Source organism: Caloenas nicobarica, chromosome 18 (assembly GCF_036013445.1).
Source record: "Caloenas nicobarica isolate bCalNic1 chromosome 18, bCalNic1.hap1, whole genome shotgun sequence".
Classification (NCBI taxonomy): domain Eukaryota; kingdom Metazoa; phylum Chordata; class Aves; order Columbiformes; family Columbidae; genus Caloenas; species Caloenas nicobarica.
The window spans coordinates 1052700-1077710 of NC_088262.1; the positions used below are offsets into that span (position 1 = coordinate 1052700).

General features: G+C 67.1%; 2 protein-coding genes across 8 annotated transcripts in view; one reads left to right on the top strand and one right to left on the bottom strand.

Annotated features, from left to right (window-relative positions):
* Positions 1-3124, top strand: part of BAIAP2 (BAR/IMD domain containing adaptor protein 2) — a 41090-nt gene extending 37966 nt beyond the window's left edge. For all 3 annotated transcript variants that reach the window (XM_065648146.1, XM_065648150.1, XM_065648147.1), the window contains one exon: positions 1256-3124. In XM_065648146.1, the coding sequence (XP_065504218.1) occupies positions 1256-1281 (26 nt within the window). In that variant the 3' untranslated portion in view covers positions 1282-3124. The remainder of the gene's footprint in view (positions 1-1255) is intronic.
* Positions 2124-24238, bottom strand: AATK (apoptosis associated tyrosine kinase). 5 transcript variants are annotated; one of them, XR_010607246.1, is made up of 16 exons: positions 24162-24238; positions 14010-14143; positions 12894-13035; positions 11990-12069; positions 11744-11862; positions 11153-11240; positions 10862-10995; positions 10098-10182; positions 9288-9409; positions 8988-9137; positions 5744-8885; positions 5470-5608; positions 5150-5386; positions 4764-4972; positions 3843-3930; positions 2124-2174 (listed from the first exon to the last, which is right to left on the bottom strand). XR_010607246.1 is itself a non-coding variant. In XM_065648141.1 (14 exons), exons 1-14 carry the CDS (start codon positions 24214-24216, stop codon positions 4944-4946), a joined length of 4656 nt encoding a protein of 1551 aa, XP_065504213.1. In that variant the 5' UTR covers positions 24217-24238; the 3' UTR covers positions 4050-4943. The 5 variants fall into 5 exon arrangements, 3 of the variants coding, with proteins under 3 accessions (XP_065504213.1, XP_065504214.1, XP_065504215.1); XR_010607245.1 differs by lacking the exon at positions 2124-2174 and having other exon boundaries at positions 2905-3930; XM_065648141.1 differs by lacking the exons at positions 2124-2174; positions 3843-3930 and having other exon boundaries at positions 4050-4972.
* Positions 24239-25011: the final 773 nt, after the last annotated feature.

Below are 25011 nucleotides of genomic sequence, written 5' to 3' on the forward strand. Positions count from 1 at the left end.
CTGTGAGCTGGTTTTCCCACGGCTGCCGGAGCTGCGGGTTCCCATCCCAGCAGCTCTTCCCTGCCAGAACAAAAATAGTTAAACAATAACCCCCGGTGACTCATCAAAGCAACCTGGCCTCTCCCTCCAGTCCTGCGAATCTATTTTGGCATCCTGGCGGGGGGGAAGTGATCTAAGAATCTGCATTAATTAGGTGGGAAATTAATTAACCTATTTTTAAGCAAAAGCCAGTTATCTTTTGAGGAAGGCAAAAATGCACTTAGAGAGGTGAGAGACGGTGGGGAGAGGGGCCAGGGGAGGCAGCGAGGACCCTTCCCAGGGGGACTGAGCCCCTTCCCCTGCCCCACGGGAGGTGGCCGGGACGCCCCAGAGCTGCCGTGGTCCAGGCAGAGGCAGCCGGTAACCACGGCTGCTCCTACCAGGGCTGAACGCCACCATCACCTTTGTCTTGCCATCGCCTCGCTGCAGAGGAGAGGGTTTGAGCAGCCCTGGGGAGGGCAGGGGCTGCTCTGCGGGCCCCTCGGCCCCCGTGCCGGTGCGGGTTTGGGCCCAACGGCTGCAGGGTGGCCTCACACCACAGGCAGCCGGCGGTGCCTCCGTGGCTGCTGGCACCCTCCTGCCTGTAGCCGGCAAAGACCGGGGGCAGCCGGACGGTGCCGGGGACACCCCAGGTAGGTACAGCCCGGCCTGCACAGCTCCGGCTGTGGGATGTGGCAGCTCCTCGGGGAGTCGGGCTGTGCTTGGCCTCGTGTCCCTGCCGAGCTCCCGCTCAGCGGCTCGGCCCGGTGCCCTTCTTCTCCACATCCTCTGCCTCACCAACTTTTGGCTTCTCCAAAGGCTTCCCAGCGGCACGGCACGGAGCTGCCAGCTCTGCTCCTGTCTGGGTGTCCCCACACAGCGCTGGGCAGATGGGGCGCAGGGAGCCCTAACCCGCTGCTCCCCCATAGCAGCCGGGTGCAGAACGGGTGATCTCGGGGTGCTCCCACGTGGGGACAGGCACCTCTGACATCCAGCACTGCTCTAACTGTGAGAGAGCAGGGGAGCAAGGGGCAGCTCCAGCTCAACCCCTTCCCAAACACTGCTGGACTGGGGCAGGGGAAGGGGACGGGCTGGTGGCTCCAGGCTCAGGCTCGCGGGACGCCCAGCGACTCTGCAGCAACAGCTTTTCGGGGTCTTGCTGTGCCGGTGCCACGTCCTCACAGGCCCCGCTGCCGCCATCCCTCCTGCTAAACTCTGCCTTCCTCTGTCTCTGCAGAAACCCCTTTGCCAACGTCCAGCTGAAGCCAACGGTGACCAACGACCGCTCGGCCCCGCTCATCAGCTGATCCAGCAGCGCCGGTGCCCGCCGTGCTGCACGGCACTCGCCGCCTCCTCCTCGCTGCTGCATGTCCAGCTTTCCAGGACCTCATTTTTAGGCAGAATTTATTTAATCCTGCTGCTTCCAAAGCCAAAGGCTAAAGCTAGTGCCCTAGTTCTCTCTTCTCTAGACCCAGCTCATTCCCCTCGGTGGCAGAGGGTTAAACTGCTGCCGTGCAGCCCATCCTTTGCCTGCGCAGAGCCAGGCAGTGTGTCCCAGAGCCGGGTTTGCTTCTGGGCTCAGCAGCCGCTCGCCGTGGTGGGGAGCACGGGCTGGGCTGGCAAACGGCCCCCCAGAGCTGAGCTGCGCGTCAGGCTCATGTGGGGCAGTGACGATGGCACAGAGATGATGCTCCCCCTGCTCCCGCTGCTCCCCCCGCCCAGCCAGGAGGGACCCCTGTGCGAGCCGAGGGGGCGGTGGGAGCTGTAGGCTTCTCCCAGGCTCCCGTGAGACCCCGGCTGCCCACCCATGCTCCGCTCTCCCAGCCCAGCCTGGGAGGCAATGGGGTGCTGGCACCGCGGCCCCCGCTGAGACAGGGACAGGGCCGGCTCTGCTCCCAGAGCTCCTGCAGCTCCAGGTCTCTGTATATATAAGTAAGGTATTATGGTACTGTTGTAAAATATAAGCTAGGAAAAACAAAACAAAACAAACAAACCAAAAAAACCAAAACAAAATGAAAGAAAACCACTTTTGGAGGTGAGGGCTGTGTTTAAGCACGTGCCTTGGGGTGCCCAGCGGCAGAAGGGCTGCTGCCCTCAAACAGGCTCTCCCATCCAGACCTCTTGCTTGGCTGTTTGCTCTTCCTCTATTAGTAGGGCTGTATGAGAGAGAGACATAGATATAGATAAATATATATATGAATATATATGTACACACTTGCTAAGCTTATTGCTGGGCTATGCACCCACAAGCAAACTGGTGCCTGGGCTGTTCCTGCAGCTCCCGGCTGCCCGGAGCCAGCGCGGCGGCACATCCCTGGCACCAAGCAGGGAAAAGGGCTTTTCTAGGCAGGAGCCGCATCTCTCGTGGGGGCAGCACCCGCGAAGATTTTGCCTTTTCCGTTGTATTTGTCATTTTTGCACTTTTTAATCCCTAAAGCACACAGAGTCCCGGGCGCATGGTTTCTGTGCAGGCTGGGCTCTGTCCCCGCCAGGCCATGGCTCATCGCCACTGTGTCCCCTCCGATGGTTTTTGCAGCTCCGTCACAAGAAAGTGGCTTCTCCTGCACCCACCCGGGCTCTAGCCCCGTGCCGGGGGCTGCTGCCCACTGGGCCCCCCGGGGAGCGCCCCCCGTCCTCCAGCCAACCCCAGGGCTTTGCTGCACCTCCTGGCTTGGTGGCACCTGCAAGATGTAACCTGAAATAATTTTTTATGAGAAAAAAAAAAAAAGGTAATTTATGAGCAATAAAATCTCCCTCCACCGCTCCCACCCGCAGTGTTTTCCTCGGGCGGGGGCAGCCGCCTGCTCCGCGAGCATCCTCGGGCTCCGTCCCAGAGCAGGCAGCTGCCGGCGTGCCAGGCAATGATCTGGGCAGGAAACGGCTTAAGATATTTTAAAAACTTTATTATTGGCCCGATGATATTTGACACACATGCTGGGAGCTGTATGGACATCAGCACTGATAAAAAATACAGCAATTATGACCCGTATTGATAAAATAGACAATGTAATAATAGCCTTTCTATTAAAAAAAATATCCAAGACACAGTTCTGTCCTCATGCTGCCCTCCAGAGGCAGGGACCTGCGGCACCATAGACCAAACCTGGGCGGCTGGGGGGGCGGGGGTGAAACTGGGGGGGCAGGAGCAGCATCCAACTGCCCTGGGTGCGAGGGGGGAGCGGGGCACCTGGGGAGCGGGTCAAGCAAACCCCCCACACAATACGGAGCAAACCCCCCGCAGTGCCAGCGGGGTGGCGGAGGGGTGGGGGCTCAGCAGGGTGGGTGCTGCGGGAGGGGGACCCCAGGCACCCCCTGGGGGGCATCCTGCTCCCCACGGCCGGGTGCTGCGTCCATGTCACCCGCCAGCACAGGGTGACAGCCCCCACACCCCCCCCAGCTGCAAAGCGTTCAGCAAAGAACTTGCAAGAGCAGCCCTTGGGGGGGACATGGGGTATGGGGGGGTGTTACAGGTCAGGTTGGAGCTTAAATAAAACACTTCTATAAAGCAATAATTGCTGTCAGTGACTGGCTGCAGCAGGAGAAGCAACCGGCGGGGGGGCGATAACGGGGCAGGCACAGCCGCCCGGGATTTGGGGGTGAAGCTGGGGTGCCCCCAGCACCAGGCTGCCCCCGGGTGGGGGGCACAGCCCCCGCACCCCTCCCAGCAGCCTCCTGAGCGCTGGGGACACGGAACCCCCGGCACCAGCCCTGTGTGTGTGGGTGCGTGTCTGCGCACGCGTGTCCCCGTGCACGAACACGCATGTCCCCGTGCACGGGGCAGCTGAGGACATGGGGCGGGGGGGGTCAGGGGGGGCATTTCTCACCTCAGGGTTTGGTCTATAGACCCGAAAGGAGCCAGCCCTGATTTCAAGGTTTCACTCAGCTCCGCTTACTTCCATTTCCTTCTGGAAGCTGGAATTGCACAATTATCCTAAGCCTCAAATGAATTTTAAAAAATATCAAACAAACAAACAAAAAAAACCAGAACAAAGAACCATGAGTGCCCCCCCCCCCGCAACCCTCCAACTCGTTACATCTCTTTGGCAGCAATAACTTAACATCACATCAATGTGGGTTCAGTCAACAGTAAGTTTTGCCTTTTTTTTTTTTTTTTCGGGTGGGTTTGGTTTTTGTTGTTGTTGGTTTGTTGGGATTTTTTTTTTAATCCTTTTCTTTAAATACAAAAATAGTTGGGTTGGGGGTGGCCACCCTGTGGGGGGCAGCCAGGACCACCCATGCCAGCCCTCCCCGTGCTGCTCCCCAGCCCTTGGGGCCCCTCACCGGGCCACGTCTGCTCCCCAAAAAGCAAGGGAGGGGGGAGCTCCGCGGTCCCTGAGCCCCCCCTGAATCGTGCTGCTCACCCCAGGAGCGGGGGCAGGCCTGGGGGGTGGGGACACACGGCGTGACATCAAGCAGCGGCAGCAGCTCGGGATCGCTGCGGGGCAGCCGTGGGGCGGCCGAGCCGCCGTGTGGGGCTACGGCAGCAAGGGGCAAGGCCAAGTGCAGGGGACAGGGGGTGGCGCGGGGGTGTGGGGACAAACGCTGCCTCGGGGAGCACGCGTGGGCAAGACGCCAAGGGGAGGACTTCACTGCGGGGGACACTCCGCAAATGTTAGCGAGGTCAGGGCACTACCCTTTAAATGCTATAATTTATATATATATATGTCTATATATATATATGTGTGTCTATTTTTACACGCGCACACGCAGCCATCCGCACACGCACACGCACGGCCGTCACCCACCGCCTGGCCCCGGCGGCTCCACTCCCACTCGCAGCAGCAAACCAGCAACTTCTGATAAAATCTGCCTAAAAAAACCAGCGCACGGTCCGGGAGCCCCCGGCCGGACCCCGCTCCGGCCCTGCCGTCCTCCGCCGCCCGCGCCGGTACCGGCACCGGAGTGATGCCCGGCGCGCCACTGCCTCACTCCCGCTCGCCGTCTTCGCTGCTGCCTGCAACGAGCAGAGAGGTGGCATGAGCAGGTCCCACGGGACACTTGGCCCTGCAGAGGGGGACAGTCCCTGCAAGGCACAAGGGCAGGGTGTCCTGCGCATGCCCGGCTCCCACCGGCGCTGGCACCGCAGGACAGCGGTTCTACGGCCCTGCAGAGCAGCGCGCAGGGGACTCACCTCCTATGGAGTCCATGTCCGAGTCGGAGACGTGGGTGATGGAGAACCGGGACACTGGGGCGGGTGAGACCGTGAACCGGGAGAACTGGATGGGCAGCACCTGCTTCTGTGCCGGCACCACGGCCGACAGCGCAGGCACGGCCGGGTCGGGCTCTGCCGGAGTCCCTGTCAGCGACGACATCAGGGACGGCTTCACCGGCATGAGCGGAAAATCGTCGTCCCACTCGAAGCCACCACCTGTGCCAGGGAGCGAGGCGCTGAGCCCACCGTGGGGTGACCCCCGCCTGTCCCATGTCCCCCACGACCCCCCAGCCCCTTACTCTCTTCCGAGGCGTTGCCGTCCGAGGAGTCATCCGAGGCTCCCGGCCTGCCCGCTGGGCTGGGGGGGCTGCTGCCAGCGGGGGGCTGCCCCGAAGGCTGGGGAGGCTCCGGGAAGCTCAGCTCCCGCGTGGGGCTTTCCTGCACAAGGGGAGACAGGAGGGAAGGGACGTCGCTGGGGACACATCTGGGGATGGCTCTCATCACCAGTCCCCAGCACCCAAACCTCCCCAGGGTCATGCCCAGAGCCCGGCTCTGCCCCCCGCGGCCACCCACCTGGTCAAAGAGGTAGATGGTAACGTCATCGTAGAAGGAGACAGCCTTCTTCTTGCGCTCCAGGTCCTCGCAGAAGGCCTCGGAGAGCAGGCTGGGCATCTTGAGGAGGCTGCGCAGGTTCCTGCCACTCTGGCTCTCGGCCACCACGATGGGGACGGCCGCCGGCTCCTCCTCGCTCTCCTCGCTCTGCTCCTGGATGTTGTAGCAGCGCAGCTCCTCGTCCGACTCGTCGCTGTCCTCTGTGTCCTCCTCCTCCTCCTCTGGCTCCTCGTGGCGCTCGGGGGCGGCCGGTCGCGGCTCCCGGGGGGACAGGAGCGGGGAGAGGCCAGGGGGTGACTCACCCCTTGGCAGCAGCGTGCTGGGACCCCCGGGTGCATCGCCCACCCCAGTCCCCTCCGGGGGCAGCCCCAGTTCCCCAAGCCGCGGTGCAGGGGACACAGTCTGTTCAGCCCCGGCCGCCGCTCCCCCAAGTCCGGGGACACCCTTGGGCACGTGGGTCCCTCCAGTGGACACCAGCTCCCCGGGGCTCACTGGCACTGGGGTCAAGAAGAAAGTCTTGGGTGGGGGACGGGTGTCTCCATCAGGGTGCGGTGAGCTGCCCGGTGCCAGCCCCGTGCCGGCAGGTCGCTGCTCGGTGCCAGGCGCTTGTCCCATGGGGCTGGCCGGGGTGCTCCCGGTCTCTGCCCCTCGCCAGTCCCCCACCGAAACCGCCGCCAAAGGCGCATCCGCTGCCAGCACCATGCTGAGTGCTGCCGGGGGGCTGCCGGGTGCCCCCGGGGGGTGCAGCGGATCTTCTCCCAACACGGGGGTTCGTCCCAGGTCCTGCGTGGGGAACTGGGGACCTTCCTCTGCCTCGGGGGTCCGGGAGCCATCGCTGTCCTCCTCGTCCTTGGGGCCGCGCTCAGCCTCAGTGTCGTAGTCGGAGAAGTAGGCAGAGTCGCGGTAGGGGTTCTTCTCGGAGAGGCTGTGCAGCTCGGCCCCGAGGGCGGTGGAGAGCTGCGTTTCGGGGGCCGGACCCTCACCCTCGCCCCCTGGCAGCCCGGGGGGTGGCTTCCCCAGCTGGCTGAAGGTCTCTGGCTCTCGAGGTTCGTGGGGCTCTTTGAGGACAAACTCGGGGGACTCATTGTTCTCGGTGTCGTAGCCGCTGTCGAGGGCCCTGGGCTGGCCGGGCGTGAAGGCGGTGGGGCTGCAGACCTCGCAGGAGCTGCCTGTGGAGGGGATGTCCAGCGACTCCAGGGAGTCCGGCGTCCCCACCTGCTTCTGCAGGGACTTGAAGGCTGGTGCTGTCTCCGCCCGCTCCGTGTAGTCCCCAGAGAAGTCAGTGAAGACGCCAGAGGTCAGCTCCGCCGTGTCCTCGTCACTCCCCTCGTCCGTGCTGGGGAAGCTGGCGCTGGAGAACGTCTTGTCCGGCGTCCGGTCTGTGTCACCAGTGGCACACGCGCTGCTCTCGGCAGCCGCCTCCCCCAGCACTGGCGCAGGCACCTCCGGCGCAGGCTGGGCACCGTCTTCGCTGGGCTCGGCAGGGGGACCGGGGTTTGGGGTGGCAGTGCCAGCCATGGGGGTGGCCTCCCCCAGCCCCGGCGCAGCTGCAGCATGGGGCAGCGGGCTGCGGGCAGGGCTGCTCCCCTCCGTGCTCTCATCCCGGTGGGCATCATGCTGGGCCCCCGCTGCGGCTGGCGGGGCCGTGCCGGGGCCCCACGGCGTGCCGGGGCTGCCAGCCAGTGCTGCTGCCGGCGAGCGGCCGCAGGTTGATGAGTCACGGCTGTGCCAGGCCTGACGCCGCGGGGAGGGCGAGCGGTGCGGGGAGGAGGAGCCGCCGGCCGTGCCAAGGGGCTGATCCTGCCAGGGGCGGTGGAAGTCGTGGCCCAGCGGGGACCCCCCGAGCTGGGGCTGGCCGCACAGCACAGTGCCCAGCGGCTTGGCCATCAGCCCGCGGAAGGTGATCATGCGGCGGTAGCACCAGCTGTCCCCAGCCAGGGGCTCGCGGGACGCGGGGCTCCCGCTGCGGATATTGTTGTTAGAGGAGCTGTTGGAGGCCCAGGGCTGCCGCTGAGCTGGCGGGCTGGTGCCCTGTGGGTGGGGGGCTCCGGGGGGAGAGTCCTCGCTCAGCTCCAGGGCCACACAGTCCGGCCGGGCCCCGCTCTGTCCCGGCGCCCACGCACCCGGTGGGGCTGCCCGCGGCTCCCCGTGTGCCCGCGGGCTGTACGCACAGCTCACTGACGGAGAGACGCCCAGCGGGTCGGTGAAGATGCTGGGCTGGAAGCTGGGGATAGGCCAGTCCTGGCTGCCTGGCTTTGGGGGCTCGTCCTCCAGCAGGTACCCCTCTGCCCTGCGGCTGGGGGGCGGCTCGTAGCCCCCTGGCTCCTGCCCTGGGCAGGGGTAGGGGTAGTACTCGGCACACTCCCAGGAGCCCTCGCCGGCCGGCGTGTGGCCCAGCAGCGGCTCCATGCTGAGGGACACGGTGGGGCTGCTGTCTGAGTCATAGGTGCCGCTGCTGGGGGCACCCTGGGCTCTCCAGCAGGACGGGGGGCGCGGGGACCCCCGCTCACCCGCGGGGCTGTAGGTGCACACGGCGTAGTCCAGCTCGGCGCTGCCCTCCCCGGGCCCCTCGATGCGGATGTAGTACTCGCTGCCCAGCGAGGGGCTGTGTGCGCCCAGGATGGGCACCACGCCGGGGGCCGACAGCGCGGGGCAGCCCGGGCCCTGGCACTCGTAGCAGGAGGGCGAGACCCCCAGGCTGAGGTGCCCTGCGGTCGTGGCCGGGTAGTAGAGGTCGTGGTAGCGGGCGGCACTGCTGGGGCTCAGGGAGCCCAGCGGCGCCTGGAAGTGCTCAGTCTTGGTGTGCTCCCACTTGTACTCGAAATTGAGGCCGTGGCTGGTCTCCATGACGGTGAGGATATCGTCCCCATCCGAGGGGAAGCCGTCTGCCGAGAACTGCTCCAGGAGCGGGAAGGAGGAGAGCTCGGCACCGTGGTGGCTGGCGCTGGCGTTGCCGTTGGGCTTCATGGAGTTCCAGCGCTTCTCAAACTCCTCCTCCGCCTCCGTCGTCCCTTTGGCGCAGAGGTAGGAGAGCAGGAGATGAACCTCCTCGGCCGTCGGGCGCTGCTCCGGCTGCAGCCAGCAGAACTGCATCACCTCGTACCTGTCACGGTAAGGGGTGAGGGGCCATGGTCAGCCCCGGCCCCCGGCCCGGGGTGGAGGACGGGGGGGACAGGGTGTGGCCACAGCCCGGCCGGGTTCTCACCAGCGCTCCGACAGCGAGAGCTTCAGCTGCGGCTTGGGCAGCTTGAGCTGCTGCTCCTTGATGGTGTAGGCCAGCACTTGCCGGTCGGAGTAGTGGTTGTAGGGCTGGCTGCCCAGCTCAAACAGCTCCCAGATGGTGACGCCCAGCGACCTGTGGGCAGGGCGGGATGCTGGGGCCACGGGGAGACCCACACCCCCAAAAATCACCCTCCCCAACACATCCCGCTGATGCTGCCCGGTGCCAGTCACCTCCCTCCATGCCCAGCAGCAGCCCGCCCCGTGCCCCCCGGGCCCTGCTCACCAGACGTTGCTGGCCTTGGTCTGGTCCACGATGAGCAGGTTGCCGTGCACCTCGTCGATGAGCTCGGGCGCGATCCAGCGCAGCGGCACCCACAGCTGGTCGGCCGTCACAAAGTAGTCGTCCTGCCAAGTATGCAGGGTCAGTACGAGAAGAGAACGTCAAACCTACGCGTAAGGGACCGGCCACACCGCGGCAAGAGCTGTCCCCAGCCCCACCACCCCCAGCCACCCCCCACTGCCCCCCACGTCCCTGACTGCCCCCAGCACGTGTTGTGCTCCCTCTGCCTGAGCCCCCAGCCCCTCTGCCTGCTCCCCGTCTCCCCATCCTGAGCCCCCTCCCACCAACCCCCCTGCACTCACTGGATGTGATCTCAGCCCTGCAGGAGCCGCAGGCAGGACAGACAGACAGACAGACAGACGGCCCCCAGGCTGACATGCTGGCAGCTGCCTGCAGGGACTGGCCCTGGCAGGGGGGCACATCCAGGCAGCAGCAGAGAGCCCCCCCCGGCTGCATCGCACTCTGCTGGGCAGGGGGCCAGGGCGCTTGGGGGCAACAAACCCCCTCTCTGTGCTCAGAGGGGGCTACTGGCCCTGGGGGACCAGCCTGGGGGAGCTGCCTGGTCCTGGGGTGCAGAGAGCCTGTGGGACTGCACCCCCGCTCCGCTGCCTCAGCAAAGCCCAGGGGGTGCCCTGGCACTGCTGGGGAGGGAGATGTGTGCAGGGGGGCACAGGGCTTGGGGGGCGTGTGTGTGCCTACAGCTCTGCCATGGGGTCCCAGCACGCAGCCCCCAGCCCCCAAAACCAGCCTTACTTTGTACTTGCAGTGCGAGAGCCCGTAGTCCCCGATCTTGACGGTCAGGTCTGCTGTCAGCAGGCAGTTCCGCAGGGCCAGGTCGCTGCCAAGCAAACCCCAGTGCTGCCACCGCTGCCCTGGGAGGGCAGGGGGGCACCCACTGCCCAGGGGCCGAGGGTCTGTGCTCGGGACCCCCCCGGCAGCGCCATGGCCGGCGGTGGGAGCGGACGGCTGTGCGGTGGCGGGGCCAGCAGTCTGACTGCCGAACACCGGGCGTGCTGATCACCAGCCACTGAATGCACAGCAGGAATGCCTGCGCGGCTCCAGCTGCGCCTCGTCCGTCTGTCCGTCACACGCTGAGCCCAGCAGAAAGCGGGTGTCCCCGGGCAGCGTGAGCCCTGGCACAGGGCTGGGCTCCCCGGAGGCTGCTCCAGCCCGGAGGGGTCACACAGAAGGGGCACACACAAGACCCCCACTGCAGCAGGACCCACCGAGCCTGGGATCCCCACAGCAAAGTTCCCCCATATCCCCCCACCCACAGCACTGGGTACCCTCATAGGGACTCGCCCGTGAAACGTGAGGAGGGTCCGGTGGCCCCCGACGGCAGCGCACCCCCTCCTCAACAAAATCACTGATGCTGGAGTCTCTGTCTGCAACTCACTCAGCACCAGGATATTGTTGGGCAGGAGGAGCAGCGGTGGGGCGAGAACGTTGGCGTCCTGGTGGGCCCCTCTGGACAGACCCCATGAACCCCCCAACCCCTGTGCCCCAGCCCAGCCTACCTGTGGATGTAGTTGTTCCTGTGCAGGTGCAGGACACCGCAAGCCACCTCGCACGCCATCCTCTGCAGCGTCAGCGGATCCGGGGTCATGGCCTCAGCCCCTCGGCAGCTCCGCAGGTATCCCTTCAGGTCACCCTGCAGGCAGTGTCACTGTCACCAGCCATGGCAAGCCGACGGGCTCAGTCGTGCCCAGCTGAGCGCTGCTGCGCGCCCTGCCCTGCCATCCATCCACGGTACCCGCGGCAGCGCCTTGGCGAGCAGGATGGGGCGCGGGGGGATGCAGGGGACTTACCAGCGGGCAGAACTCCATCACCAGCAGGTACGGGGTGACCTCGGCACACTGGGCCAGGCACTGCAGCAGGTTGGTGTGCTGGAGGGCCCTGTGTGGGACAGAGAGACGGGGGCACATCAGCACTGCGCCGGCTGGGGCGGGGGGATGGCAGCAGCCCCTGGGGAACCATCTCCCTGTCCTTCTGCTGCTGCGCTGGGAGCCCTGGGAGCGCTGGGAGTGGGTACCAGCACGTCCCAGCACCCTGGGACATGCCACAAAGGGACACTTGTTCAGCTCTGCTGGGGCAGGGAGCAGCTCCACACCCCCCAGCCCCGCTCTGCCCATGACCTCACCGCAGCCGCTGCCCCTGCGCTGCGGCCGGCAGCTCCCGGCACAGCCCTTGTCCTGCCACAACAAGCGCCCAGCAGACGGACGGTGGTGCTGGGACAGAGTCATCCTGCCTGGAGAGCTCAGCTGGGCACCTCTCAGGGCAGCCACAGCTCTGCTCACAGCTGAACATGGCACAGGGCGGGACCAGGCACCATCCCACAACATCCCCGCTCCCGGTGTGCCCGGTGCAGCAGTGGCACCGCAGAGTGACCTCGGACATACCTGTAGGGCTGCGCTTCCTCCAGGAACTGCATCTGGTCCTGCACGCTGGCGCTCACCTTCAGCTCCTTCACCACCACCTGGGTGCTGCTGATGCCCGAGTTCACCTCCCCCAGAAACACCTGGGGCAAGGGACAGGCTCATCCTCACCGTGCGCCAACCTCACCCCAAACCCCACCTCATAGAGCCCCATCCCCGCAGCCAGCATCCCGTGGGGTGTCCCCAGGGGACCCTGTCCCAGCCGCTCACCTTGCCGAACCAGCCGTGCCCGATCTCCTTCAGGTAGAGCAGGCTCTGCCGCCCCAGGTCCGCCGACTTGAGGAGCTGCACTGTAACAGAGCACATCCAGCTGCCCGCGCGCCCTCCTGCCGCCCCCGCCCGCCCAGCCTGCCTGCGTTACCCGCCGGGCCCGCTCCAGCCCCCGTGTCCCCTCTGTTCCACCCAGTGCCAGGCTCGGCACTGTCCCGGGGGGCTCTGGAGCAGCCGTCCCCAGCCACCCCGCAGCCAGAGCATCCTCCTGCCCAGGCATCCTCCCGCGGGGGACGTGGGATCCCAGTGTCCCCAAATCGGGTGGCAGCAGCAAGCTGGCTCCTGCCCCTTCTGTTCCCCAGGGGGAGCAGAGCCGAGCGGGCGGGAGTTCTGGCATCCAGCCCCTCCCGGCCCCCGGCACAGGTCCTGCCCCTCAGGCACCCGTGCCAGGGGCAGGCGGCAATGGGGCCATTGTTGGGCTGCGCCGCCCCTCGCCGGCCCCCCCACACCACTGCTGTTCTGCGGGCCGGGAGCGGAGCTGGGCGGGAGGGGGCCGGGGGCCCCCACATTCCTTTCCCACTCACAGGCTTGTTTACGTGGGACTGGGGCTCGCAGGTGCCACATTTTGGGGCTCCTGTGTCCCGTACCAATCAGTGGGGTGCAGGCTGCTCCCCGGGGATGGTGCCAGGCACAGGGCTGGGGACAGGCCACCAGGACCCTTGCACAGTGGGACAGTGACAGCGCTCGCCACTGTCTGTCCCCTGCCCAGCACCAGAGCTCTGCTGGGGCCACCCCTCCTTAGCAGGGGGGATCCCCCATCCCCACCCCACCGGCGGTGCAGGACCCCCAACCATGGAGCACAGGGCTCCTGCAAGGACCATCACCCGTCCCCATCCCGGCTTACCTGAGCGCCCCGGCTGCTTGGCCATGGGCAGGGAGACCTTGGTGAGGGGCAGCACATAGACCTCGGGGCCATGCTGGGGGGCAGGCGAGCCCTGGGCCGACAGCTCCGTCACGTAGTCGTCCCCCTCGGCGTTCTCGAACTCCTGGGCCGGGGAGTGCGCGGGGGGGCACACACCGAGCAGAGACAACTGACCCCGTGGGTTCCCCACTGCCCCGTGCACCCCTCTGCCCATCGCCCCGACAGGCTCACCCCACAACAGACCCCCGGGCATGGAGACCCCAAAATCGCACCCTCCCAGCACACAGCCCCGCTACACCCTTCTTGCAGCCCCCCATGGGACAGGCACCCCCTCCCCACCACCCTGGCACCAGTACCTGGCGGCGCCGCCCGGCCAGCCCCCGGAAAGCCGCCTGGGCGAGCAGGTAGGCGATGGTGAGCATCTCGCCCCGCGCGCACCGAGCCCAGCCTCATGGTGCTGCCATGGCACGCCATGCGCCGCGACCCGCCGGACACAGGCAGCGCCCGGCCGCGGCCCTGCACCCCTATATAGCCACCGCGGGGGCACGAGGGGGCTCATTGTTCCGCTCCGGTGCTCCGGCCGGTGTGGGACGGTTACACAACGGCCCAGCATGTCCCCTCCCAGCCTGACCCCCTCCCGCCACGGGCGCCACAAGCCTCCACAAAAATCTCAGCAATTAGGGAAAAGCCATTTCTCGGCACATTCTGTGCCTGTGAGGTCAGAGTGCCTCCCGCCCCCGGGGGCGTGCGGGTGGGACCGCAGCCCTTAACCATGGCAGGACCTGGCCCCTACAGAGCTGGGAGCGCGGAGGGTCAGGATACGGCCTGCAGTGATGCTGAGCCCGCAGATCCAGGCTCTGTGCAGACTGGGGATCCTGGCTGGGTCAGGGTGTGACCCACGGTGATGCTGAGCCCCGGTAGTGGGGGGCTGAGCTCCCCCAAGCAACGCTGTCCTGTGCTGGGTCATATCCTGCACTGGCGCTGGCAGCAGCGGGGGATCCTGATCCCCCATCCCTCGCTGGGCTCCCAGGGAAAAGCTCCCCCAGTGCCCCTGCCCCGGGGAGACCTGCCCCCCACGTCCCCGTGTCCCCAGCTCACCTTGAAGCCGATGTCCCCCTTCTTGCAGCACAGGCAGGCCAACATGAGGAAGATGAAGGTGAAGAGCCCCGAGAAGGAAACGGCCACGACAGCCAGCGAGGAGGACCAGGAGAGCTCGCTAAGGGGGGTGCCGTCTGCGGGGACAGGAGGGGTGTGGGCTCAGGGCAGGGGTGACAAGGGGGGGATGTGGCTGTGCCCAGGGGTGCTGCTCGGGGGGCTCATGGGATGCAGGGACACATCAGGGCTTGCCGGGGCTTGGACAGGGAGCAGCCAGGGCGGGGGGGGGCACAGCACTGCTGTGCCCCCTTTGCTGGCTCAGCTGGCGGCCAGGACAGCTGGGGAGCCCAGGAGGGACCCCAGAGCCGAGGCAGGACCCCGCCAGCAGCTGGCACGGATGGGGACAGGCACAGTCCCCATGGTAATGCAGGGTGGCAATGACACCCTGGGGAGAGGGGTTGTGCTGGCCCTGGGGTCACCGGTTCCTGCCCCATCCCATCCGCGGAGCTCAGAGATGAGATCTCCAGGGGAAGGGTCTGCTGGAGACCCACCAGCACGGCTGGGAGCCCCTCCAGGCACCAGCACATCCCAAAACCTGGCACCCACCGCCCCTCTCCAGCCCCTGCTGCATCCCCTCGGGGCGGCATGGAGCACGGTGGCAGCGGTGGCACCCATCGCCCAGCCACCCGGCCCCACCAGGCCCCCGCCATCAGCTGCAGCTGCCACATTACTATTCTGCCCCGCGCCTGCCCGAACAACCAGCGTGATTGTGGCAGGAGGAAGCCGGAAGGTGACGGCGCTGCCAACAGAGCCGGCCTCGCCGGGGACCCGCACGCAGCCCTGTGGTGCCCAGCACGGTGCCCTCCCCGTGGGACTCCGGGCTGGGGCGCTGCCCTGCCCGACCCCACAGCTCCGCTCAGCCGCTCGAATCCCCATCCCGCGCCGCGGTGCCAGCGCGGTGCCAGCCCTCGGAGACACTCATGGCACACGCGGCTCCCGCACATGGACCACAGGGCATCGCTCCATCGTCAGCCCCGCGCCCCGACCGCCCGACCCTCTGCTGCCGCCCGTGCCGGGGCTCAACGCTGCACATCCGGCTCCCGGGACGCGTCCCCGCTCGCAGCACGGAGCGCCCCAGTTCCCGGCACAGCCGTGAGCGAACGCACCAGCCCCGTGTGCTCTGGCACAGCCCAGGCCATGCCAAACTCTGTCAGCACTTGCCAAGGAGCTCGAGAGCCATCTTCCATGGCTGGAGGATGCACAGCTGAACCTGGGAGGAGCAGGGGGTGGCGTTCCCCCTCCTTTCAGCTGGTTTCCATGGTGAACACACTTTGTACTGTGAATGTCACCATTTTCCCTGGATAGTGGGACAGCAAGAGAGAAAATGACTCACTGAAAAAGAGCCTTTTGAATGTTGACGGGGAGCAGAGCGCAGTGACAGGAGCCTTTCCACGGGGACCGTCAGCCGAGCCGCCCCTCGGCTGCAGCTCGGGAATCGGCGTTTTGCAAACAAACCAGCCTCCAAACCAGCGGGCCTGGGAGCTCCAGCTGGTCCTGCCTCGGTTTCTCCACCTGTGCAACCAGCAACCTGGGAGCCATGACCAGCGCAGCCTGGGCAGGTTCTGCACTGTGGCGGGGCCACCACCACCACCGCGACCCACCACTGTGACCCACCGCCACCGTCCCGCTGCCGGGGCTGCCAGCGCTGCCCTTCCCCATCACCACAGCACAGGCGTTTGGTACGGCGGTGGGGATGTGGCAGCATTTCAGCGGCTAAATGCTCCCAAAACCAAGTCAAATGCACCTGCAGCAGCAGCTGCCAGAGCACTGGGGTGCGGGGACACCAAGAGCACCGGGACACAGGCTGCGTGCGGTGTGAAAGACCACAGGGCTCTCAAGAGAAGCCGGGGCTCCCACTGCATCCTGCACCCCATCCTGAGGCTCTGCCCCCCTCCCAGGAGCGGGGTCCTGCCTGCTCGCACGTCTGCTGCCGTGATGGCCTCTGGGCCAAGGCCACAGTGCTCGGAGCCAAGGCCAGCCCTGCAGGGTGGGCACAGGTGGGGGTTTGGTGGCAGCAGCGGGGTCACAGCTCCAGGTCCAGCCTCGGCAAACGGGAGCAGAACGGCAATGGAGAGAGACTGGGGATGCCGGGTGCAGCGGGGTGCAGCGGGGTGCAGCGGGGTGCAGCGGGGTGCAGCGGGGCACACACTGCCTTCCCAGCCCATGGTGCTGCCGCCGCACACCCCGCAGCAGGCAGAGCCCTGCCCAGCGCTGCCCGCACCCCCCAGCCCGTTGCATTGCCCACCCAGCCTGGGTCGCAGCTCCGAACCCCGGTTCCTAACTGGGACACAAAAAGGGCGGTGGGACCCGGGGTGCCGACCCTGCAGCGTAATGCTGCTGCCCATGACACCGGCCACCGTGCACAGCCCTTCCCTTTGCTGACTCACGTTCGCCGGGTGCCTGCGGCTGCCTGGCCAGCCATAGCCGCTGCCGTGGCCGCCGCTGCGGGCTGAGCGATGCTGCAGCCGCCGCTTGTCAGTCCCCGGTGCCGCGCGGAGCCCAGCGCGGTGAGTGGTGGCTGACGTGTGCGGAAGGGACGAGCCAGGGGCTCCCGCAGAGCCCGGCGGCAGCTCCCAGCCCAGGGTGATGCCTGCGTGCGGGGCCGGCCATGGGCAGGCGGCACCCGGCTCCTGCCCACCCAGCCGCTGCAGGCAGGGCTGCCCAGCACCCCGCACCAGGCACAGCACCGGCAGCAGCTGCGGGGCGCAGGGCACAGTGCCCCACGGCCCCCTGTGCCCACCTGGCCTCTCGCTGCAGGATCTGGTGCAAGCCACAGTCCCCTGCCTCAGTTTCCCTATCTGTAGTTCACAGAGGGCAGCGGCTCCCAGGACCGTGGCGGGGCTGCACGGAGGGATGAGGGCTCGCAGGCCAGACCCTGCACCCCAGGGTGCAGCCCCCTGCAGCAGGTGCCCGGCTGGGAGAGGCAGGATTTGGGCAGGGAGCAGGATAGGATTTGGGCAGGACTCAGGCAGGGAGCAGGGCAGGATTCAGGCAGGATTTCGGCAGGATTTGGGCAGGGATTGGGCGGGATTCGGGCAAGGAGCAGGGCGGGATTTGGGAAGGATTTGAGCGGGGCAGGATTCGGGCAGGGAGCAGGGCACGATCCGAACACGCAGGACCCATCGGCAACCCCAGCCGCGGGCCCCGTGCTCCCCTGGTAACGTGTGAGTCCCCAGGTCCGTGGGCAGCTTCCAGGAAAGCGATTTTACACCCCACCGGCCGAGCGCTCTGCTCACCCACATGCATCCAGGCGGCACGAAACCATCCGCTGCCATTTAGCCTGCAAACGCGCGGCTGCTCCTCGCAGTCTGGCTGCAGCTCCAGAGGGAAACTGAGGCACCGGCAGCTGTGCCGCGGGGAAGAAGCGGGACGGCCCCGGGTCTGCTCCCCTGAGCCCAGAGCGGGGCTGGCACCACCCCCGGTGCCACCCAGCAGCCCGGCACGGAGCCGGTACCCGCGGCATCCTCCCAAGTCACTGCAGGAGCCCCACAGCGGGCGGTCAAACCCGGGGCGCGAGGAAGCAGCACCCTGCACCCCCCAGCCCTGGACACCCCCTCCCACCAGAAACAGCCAGAGCCACCCAGGCACCCGCTCCGGCGATTAACAGATCCGCTAATTTGAAATGCAAGGCACGCCTTGTTAAGCTGGTCTCTTTATGCATCTTCTAATGTGGGCTTATTTAACCAATGCAGAAGTATTTTTGAAAGGACTGATTCTTGCCTCTTAATTCTGGTTTTATCATCTTGGGATGAATTTGCAGTAAAAAAATAACTAGATGGAAAATAAAAAAAAGATCATCCATCATTTTCTAATGTGACGAAATAAAAATTAGGACTGTAATAAGTACAGGCCACGCTGCATCATTGTTGTGCACACACCAAGCGTGTCAGCCTGATTAGAAACAAAAAACCAAGTTCCCCCATCAAAGCCTTCCCGGCTGCAGAGCCGGGTTTCCAGCCACACAGCCCAACCGCCATCATTTCTGAGAAAATAATAATAGATAAAAAAGCATGCAGAGCAAGATTCAATTGATTATTTAAACCAAATTCTCCTGCTCGGCGTTTCAAATCAGATCTGAGCCGGGCGCTGTAAAGCCTCCCACGCTGGCAGGGATGCTGCGGCACCACGGCAAACCCACCGTCCCGAGGGGCAGGACCGACCTCGGCCCTTGGTGCCTGGGGGGAGCGTCACCCCAGCGCTGCCCGCGCCCCCGCCAGCCCGTGCCGGGACCGGTGCCAGCCGCCGGGGCTGCCCCTGAGCGCGGCACCGCGGTCCTGCCAGCGTGCGGCACCGGCCGAGACGAGGCTCTGGCCAGAGCCGCGTTTACGTAACAGCGGGAGAGGCAGCGTGGAGCGGAGCAGCCTATTTTTATCAGAAACGCTCGGAGGCGTTATGAAACCAGGAGCTTCGGCTCTGGAGCGGAGCGGCGGAGCAGGGCCCAGCGCGGCAGGGGATGCGCCACAGAAACCTGGGCAGGGGTCTGGCAGCTGCGGCAGCCCCGGGGGGCTCTGACCCGCCGCGGGGGACCCCTCGCTGCCATCGAGGCTGGAGCCGCTCTGGCGGTGAAGCCGGGCACTCCCTGGGGGCTCCTCCCGCCCGCCGCACACCCCAGAGCCACGCGGTGCCATCACCACGAGGATCACCGGGCAGCAGCCAAGGGAGCGTCACAGCCCCATGCACCCAAATGCCACCCAAATGCGGAGGGGCCCGGGGACTGCCGCCAATGGGCTCTGCCACAGCTGCCACAGCCATGGTGCTGGCAGCGTGGGAGGCGAACGGAGCCGCCCTGAGTCGCGATGGCCAGTGCCAGCCCTGAGCAGCAGTGTGTGCCGAGGGCTCCGCGCGGCATCAGGGCACAGCGTCCGCCCCGCGCCGCCGGCGCCACCGGCACGACGTCCCCCACCGCAGCCCCGGCTGCCCCAAGCTGCAGGGCCGCAGGGAGCGGGGCGCAGCAGCGAGGGTGCTCGGGGCACCGATGCGGGGGTGCTCGGTGCCAGCCAGCCCAGCACCCCCTGCGCCACGCCTGCTCCTGGCCAGCCCCGCGGCGCCCGAATCACCGTGCGGGAACGCACGGACCAGAGAGCCCAGAAAATTCCCTGACTGCTGTCGCAATGGCAGCGGGCATGGCCCGCGGGTGGGAGCGGGTCTCAGCCCTGCTCCCAAACACCAGCCTGGGGCGCAGCCAGTGCGGCTGGCGAGCCCGGGAGGAGCACACAGCCTCACCGGCACTTCAGTACGGTGACGGAGCAGCCCAGCAGCGGGACAGCCCGGCACAGCCAGGACGGGAGCCTGGGAGCGCTCCTGCCCACGGGAGAGCCGGTCCCTGCCCAGCCAGGCGGGCAGCGCTGCTCCATTTACTGCGTTTGCCTACGCTGGAATTTTCCTTCACTCCAGTAATTAAAACAGACCGCTTTAACACGGCTGCTGGCACCAGGCTGCGGAGGACGCTGACCGCGGCTGGCAGAGGAGAAGGGATGGGAACCGGGATCCCCCGATGCTCGCTGCCTTCATCCTGGGCTGGGTGACGGTGGCTCTGCAGGAGACCCTGGACCTGCTCCCCCTTCCTCCGGTGCCAAACCCTCCCATGCCCACCAGCCCCACGTCCCCTCCATCCCTCAGCCAGCCCTGAGCTGTGCACCAGCTCCTGTGCAGCCTCCGGCGCTCCCGTCCCCCCCGTGCCCCCAGCCAGGCCAGAGCGGCTCTCAGAGCTCAGCCGATGGCAAACAATCTCACGGCAGTAATTGCCCTAAGACAGCCACGCAGCACACTCCGACGACGCTTCCCCGGGCTGTCAGGGGGATTAATGCCCAGAGGAGATTTATTTTCCTGCCACTGGGCATGCTGAGTCAGCACAGCTCGACTCCTCTCCGTGCCAGCACTGTCACCCTCTGGCCCTCCCACGGCTACCCCAGCCTGGCACCCGGCACCATGTCCCTGCAGGGTCCCTCCAGCTCAGCCCACCCCGACGGGCAAAGCCCCATGCCGGGCGTGCGCCGGGGCAGGCGCAGCTGGAGATGAGCAGCGGCTGCAGGACACGGCTGGGACATCCCCCCTCCATACCAGAGAGCCAAGTCAGAGCAGCACTGGGTACAAACGGGCTCAGCAGAGGGACCACAGTGGCCCAACAGCCCCTTCGACCTGAGCACAGGAGCTGCCCGACCTGGCAGGGATTTTCCAGCCGAGGGCGTTAGCGGGATGGAGAGGCAGCAGAACACAAACTAGAGAAAACCTGGGAAGCACGAGTTGCCCACCCTGCCTGCAGGCAACCAGGACCGGGCAGGCCCTGGCTAAATCCAGCAGGAAGGATGCGACCATGGATGTGACCATGGATGTGACCATGGACGCGACCGTGCATACAGGTGCACCGTGAGCCCCCACCACAGCCCCAAGCCACGCAGCATGCTGGCAGTGCCGGCTCTGCCACATGTCCCCGGTGCTGGCTCGGGCCGAGGCAGCTGTGGCACAATGAGACGGCACCAGAGCCCCGCTCGGCCGGGGGCACGCGGTGCCGGGGCGGGCAGAGCCCCGGGGACTGCTCTGGCACACGGTGTCCCACGAAGGCCAGGAGTGCCAGGCAGGGAGCCCATGAGTCACAGCCCGCCCCCCCCCGCGGCAACACGGAGCCCTTTCAACCCCGGCATATTAATTTCTCCTAATTGGCCTTGACAGGGATCTGTATCACCATCCAGAACGCAACCGTCCGTGTGCGCGGGGAGGGAGCGGCACACGGAGGGGGAAGGGGGAGCAAAGCGGCACCCCTGGGGAGCGGCGCTGCCAGATCCGTCCCCCCGCAGCGCGAGGTCCCGCTGCCCTGCGGCACTGCAGCGCGGCGCCAGTGCCATCCCCGCGGCAGCCCGGCTGTGCCGGGGCAGGGGCTCCCACGCACCGCCCGCCGCTGCCCATGCTGGCAGCCCCGCGGGCACTGGGAGGCACCGGGACTCAACCCGCTCTGGTGTGCCCGGCCCTGAGCCCGCCAGCCCGACAGACGGACGGGCCCCGTGCCGCTGGCACCTCCCGCACACCTCATGGGAAACATACGGCGAGGAGGACAGCAACCGCGGTGCTGCCGCAGCCGTGCCAGGGGGTTTGCTTCTCCTATTGCCACGACCTCCAGCTCTCCCAACCCGAGTCTCCCCTTTGCATCCAGCCCCAGTGGCACCTTCCCCCTGTCCCCCTCCGCGTCGCCAGCAGCCAGCGGCACAGTTGGCACTGGGGTGGGAGCATGGAGAGTGCCTGGCCCTGGGTTTTGGCTACCAGGGTCCTTCTGGGTGCTATGGCCTTTTGCCACCATGATCCCCCAAATCCCTTCCCATCCCCGTGCCAGGAGCAGACAGTGACAGCAGACACGGAACGCCAGCTCTCGCCAAGCAGCTGCCACTGCGTGGCCTGTGGCAGAGGATGGCAGCACATGCCAGTCGGGACTGAAAACACGGGGCTGGGGGGACCCCCCCATCCCTCCCCAGCGCCTGGAGTCCCCGGCATGGGTGCTCTGCCCTGGCACACGACCCCTCCAGAACACAGAGGCCAGGGCCGGGTCACACCGCCGGAGCGGGGAGCGGCGATGCCGCAGCCACCGGCAGCCAGAGACACCTCACAGCCCCCGCGGGATGGGGAGAGAGGCCAGGGCGAGTGAGGGCAGGAGAAAATGGGGAAGAAGAAATAGGTGGTGGAGAAAGGATGTTTCTCACAATTTCAAAACGCACTCCTGGGTCTGAGACGGGGAAGTGCGGGCTGGGAGTGGGCAGGGCAGGCAGGGCAGGCAGAGGGGCAAAGCGGGGAGCAGCCCCTGCCCCCAGCAGAGACGCCCTCACGTCCCCCTGCAGCTTCACTGGGCGCTGCTGACCCCAACACTAAGCGCTGCGCACCCAGGTGGCACAGGGGACGCGGCACTTCTGCTCGGTGCCTCCAAGCAGCGTCTGCTCGGCCGGGCCACGGCAGGTCGCAGTGCTTCCAGGGCAGGGAGCAGGCACCCAGTTCCCCGGGAAGGCCAGGGATGGGGCTCCGGGCTTGGGGCGGGCGGCGTGGCAGCGTCCCTCACCGGTGGCGCAGTCGGTGCTCTGCCGGTGCCTCTGGCGCTCCATGCACCATGCGGGAGCATCTCTGGGTCTGGCCTGTGGATGGGCAAAGGGAGGTGGGAACCACGAGGATGCGGGGCTGGGACCCCTCCCCAGAGCACCCAGCACTGAGAGCCAGCGCATCCCCCTGCGCGGTGCACACCGGCCCAGGCAGCCGGCACAGCCCGGCGTGGGCACGTGTGATGGCTGAGCTGAGCAGCCTCACCAAAAACATGAGCCGAGGCCAGAGCACGGGCTGCTGCGGTTGGCACATCCCCTCGGCACCCCCAGGTGACACCGCTGTCACCGCTCCCCACTGCTGGCTCAGCCCACCGCCCGGCCCCAGCAGCTGCGCCTTCTCCCTGTCCCTCCCCAGGGGACGCAGGGACATGACACCAGGAGCTGGAGCCCCCAGGTCTGTCTTGTCCCCTGTCCCCCAGCCACAGTGCCACCAAGTCCCAAAAAGCGCTTCCTCCTCCTCTTCCAGACCGGCACAAGCAAACCCCAGGGAAACCGGGCTGGCACAGGCAGGAGGTGCTGCCAACGGACAAAACCAACAAAGCCATGAAATAGAGAACAGGGTTTGTTCCCCACTTGGTTCCTCTCCCTGCTGGTTCCCGTGGGTGGCAGCCATACAGCAGCAGCCGAGCCCTGGGCCTGGGTGCGCGGCAGCACGGCAGTCGGCAGTGAAGGAAACCTTCTTGCAGAAGGATTTTTAAATCAAACGTGCCCTGCAAATCCTCAGGTTGACAGGATTAGCAGAGCAAATGGGGCACCTCACAAAAAACCACGCTGGAGGCTGAGGACGGCAACCACGGCTCCATTCCCAGAGCTACTACATTTTAGATGCAAATAAAGAGGTTTCCTCCTGAGCAGAAATCGATGCCGAGCAGGCTGGGAACAAAGTCTCTGGCAACGGAGACAGGGTTGGGTGACTCCCAGCGTGGTTCATTTTTAAATCCCTCCATGGACTCAGACCATCCGCAGCCACCAGACCCAGGGCCAGGGGAGCAGCGCTGCAAAGGGAGGGGGGACCAGGACCCTGGCAGGGAGGGATGCAGGAGCCCAGCACCGACAGCCAGAGCCTCCGCCACCACCGCGTCGAGCACCGGCAACGCTTTGCCTCCTTCGCGGTGATGGAGGAGGCGAGGGGAGAGGCGCAGGACCCGCGTTTTCCCCGGTTTGGTAAACAAAGGGCCAGTGCCGAGGCCACCGCCAGCCTCACCGGATGTCCCCACACCTCGCCGGGGCTCCCCACGCTCCGCGGGCAGCGGGTCCCGCACACGAGGGGTTCCCGACACCCTGCGTGGGTGAGACCCCCCACCGGCGGGGACGCGAGGCCAAAGGCGGCTGCCGGCGTTTGGCAGCTGGGGAGCGAAAGGCAGCGGCGAGGGGGAGGCTGCGGCTGCGGCGGCCCCAAAACACGCACACACAAAAGCCAGCCCTTGCTCCGCTCCCGCGCCTGCAGCATCTTCCTGCAGCTGCGACGAGGCCGTAACACGGCGCTTTACATAACAGCCTGCGCCCCAAAACACCCGCTGCCCGTCCCTGGGCTCCCCACCGAGCACACCGGCTCTGCCAGCCCGGGGGCACCGCCAGCCCCACACCCCCCAGCCCCGCGCCGCGTCCTCTCTCGCACCATCACCATTACCGCTGCCGCTGCCATCCCGTTGCCATCCCGGCGATGCCTTCAGAGGCAGCGCAGCCCCCGGGATTCCTCCGCACGCTCCAGCCCCGAGGAACAAAATGCCGTCCGGCTGCGGCAACGGTCCCGCCAGCGCGCCGGGACGGCTCCGGGAGCCCGGACGGTGACATTTCCCGGCGGTGAGGGCGGGGGATGCTCCGTGCCCGGTGCGGTGTCGGTACCGGCACGGCAGCGCGGGCAGCCGCTGCGGGGCTGAGCCGGAGCCGAGCGGGGACCGCGGCGGTGGAGCGCGGGGGTCGCCCGGGAGAGACCCCCGGGGGTACCGGGGAGGGCTCGGGGAGCGGGGGCACGGCGCGGGGAGCGGGTGCCCGGCGGCCCCGGGGCGGCGGCACTCACCGGGGTCGAAGTGGGAGCTGAAGGCGAGGCTGGGGCTGAGGAACGCGGCCGACATGGCAGCGGCGGCGGTGAGGCGGCCCATGGCGCGGCGGGAGCCTCCCGGCCGCCGGCTGCCGCTGGCCCCGCGCTGGGCACGGCGGCGGCGGCGGCGGCGGCGGCGGCGGCGGCGGCGGCGGCGGCGGCGGCGGCGGCGGCGGCGGCGGCGGCGGCGGCTCCTCCTCCATGGCGGCCGCCGCGGCCCCGCGCCCCGTGCCCCGGGGAGGGGCCGCGCCGCCGCCGCCGCGGAGCGGGATCCGGCGGGGGGGCGGCAGGTGGCGGAGCCGCAGCCCCGGGCCCGCAGCGGGACCCGCCGCTCCCCCGGGACGCGCCGCCGCCGCCCCCGCGCGGCCCGGCCGGGGCGGACGGGACCTGCCGGGACCCCCCCGGAGCCTTCCGGGAGCGGAGCCGGGACCCCCCCCAGGGGCAGCCCCCACCCGCCCGGAGCTATTCAGGTGCTGACCCGCCCCGGGTGCCGCCAGCTTCCCGGGACCGGGGACAGGACCGGGGATGGGGATCAGAGACGGGACAGGCGGCCGTGCCCCAAAACTGCTCCCTCGCCCCCAGCACCCACTTCAACCTTGAACCCAGTCTGAACACCCCCCATGCCCCACATCTCTGCACCCGCAGCCCCACAGCCCCCAGACCCAGTCTGGGATGGGGGGCCGCAGCCCCTCCCCAGCACCCACAGAGCCAGCCAGGCCAGCCCTGTGGCCGGGGGTCCCGTTGGGCTGGGGGGCTGCCCCTCTGCGGGGCCACACACCTCGGCCTCGTGTGCTCGACGCTGCAGCCCTGGCACATGGAACTGCACCCT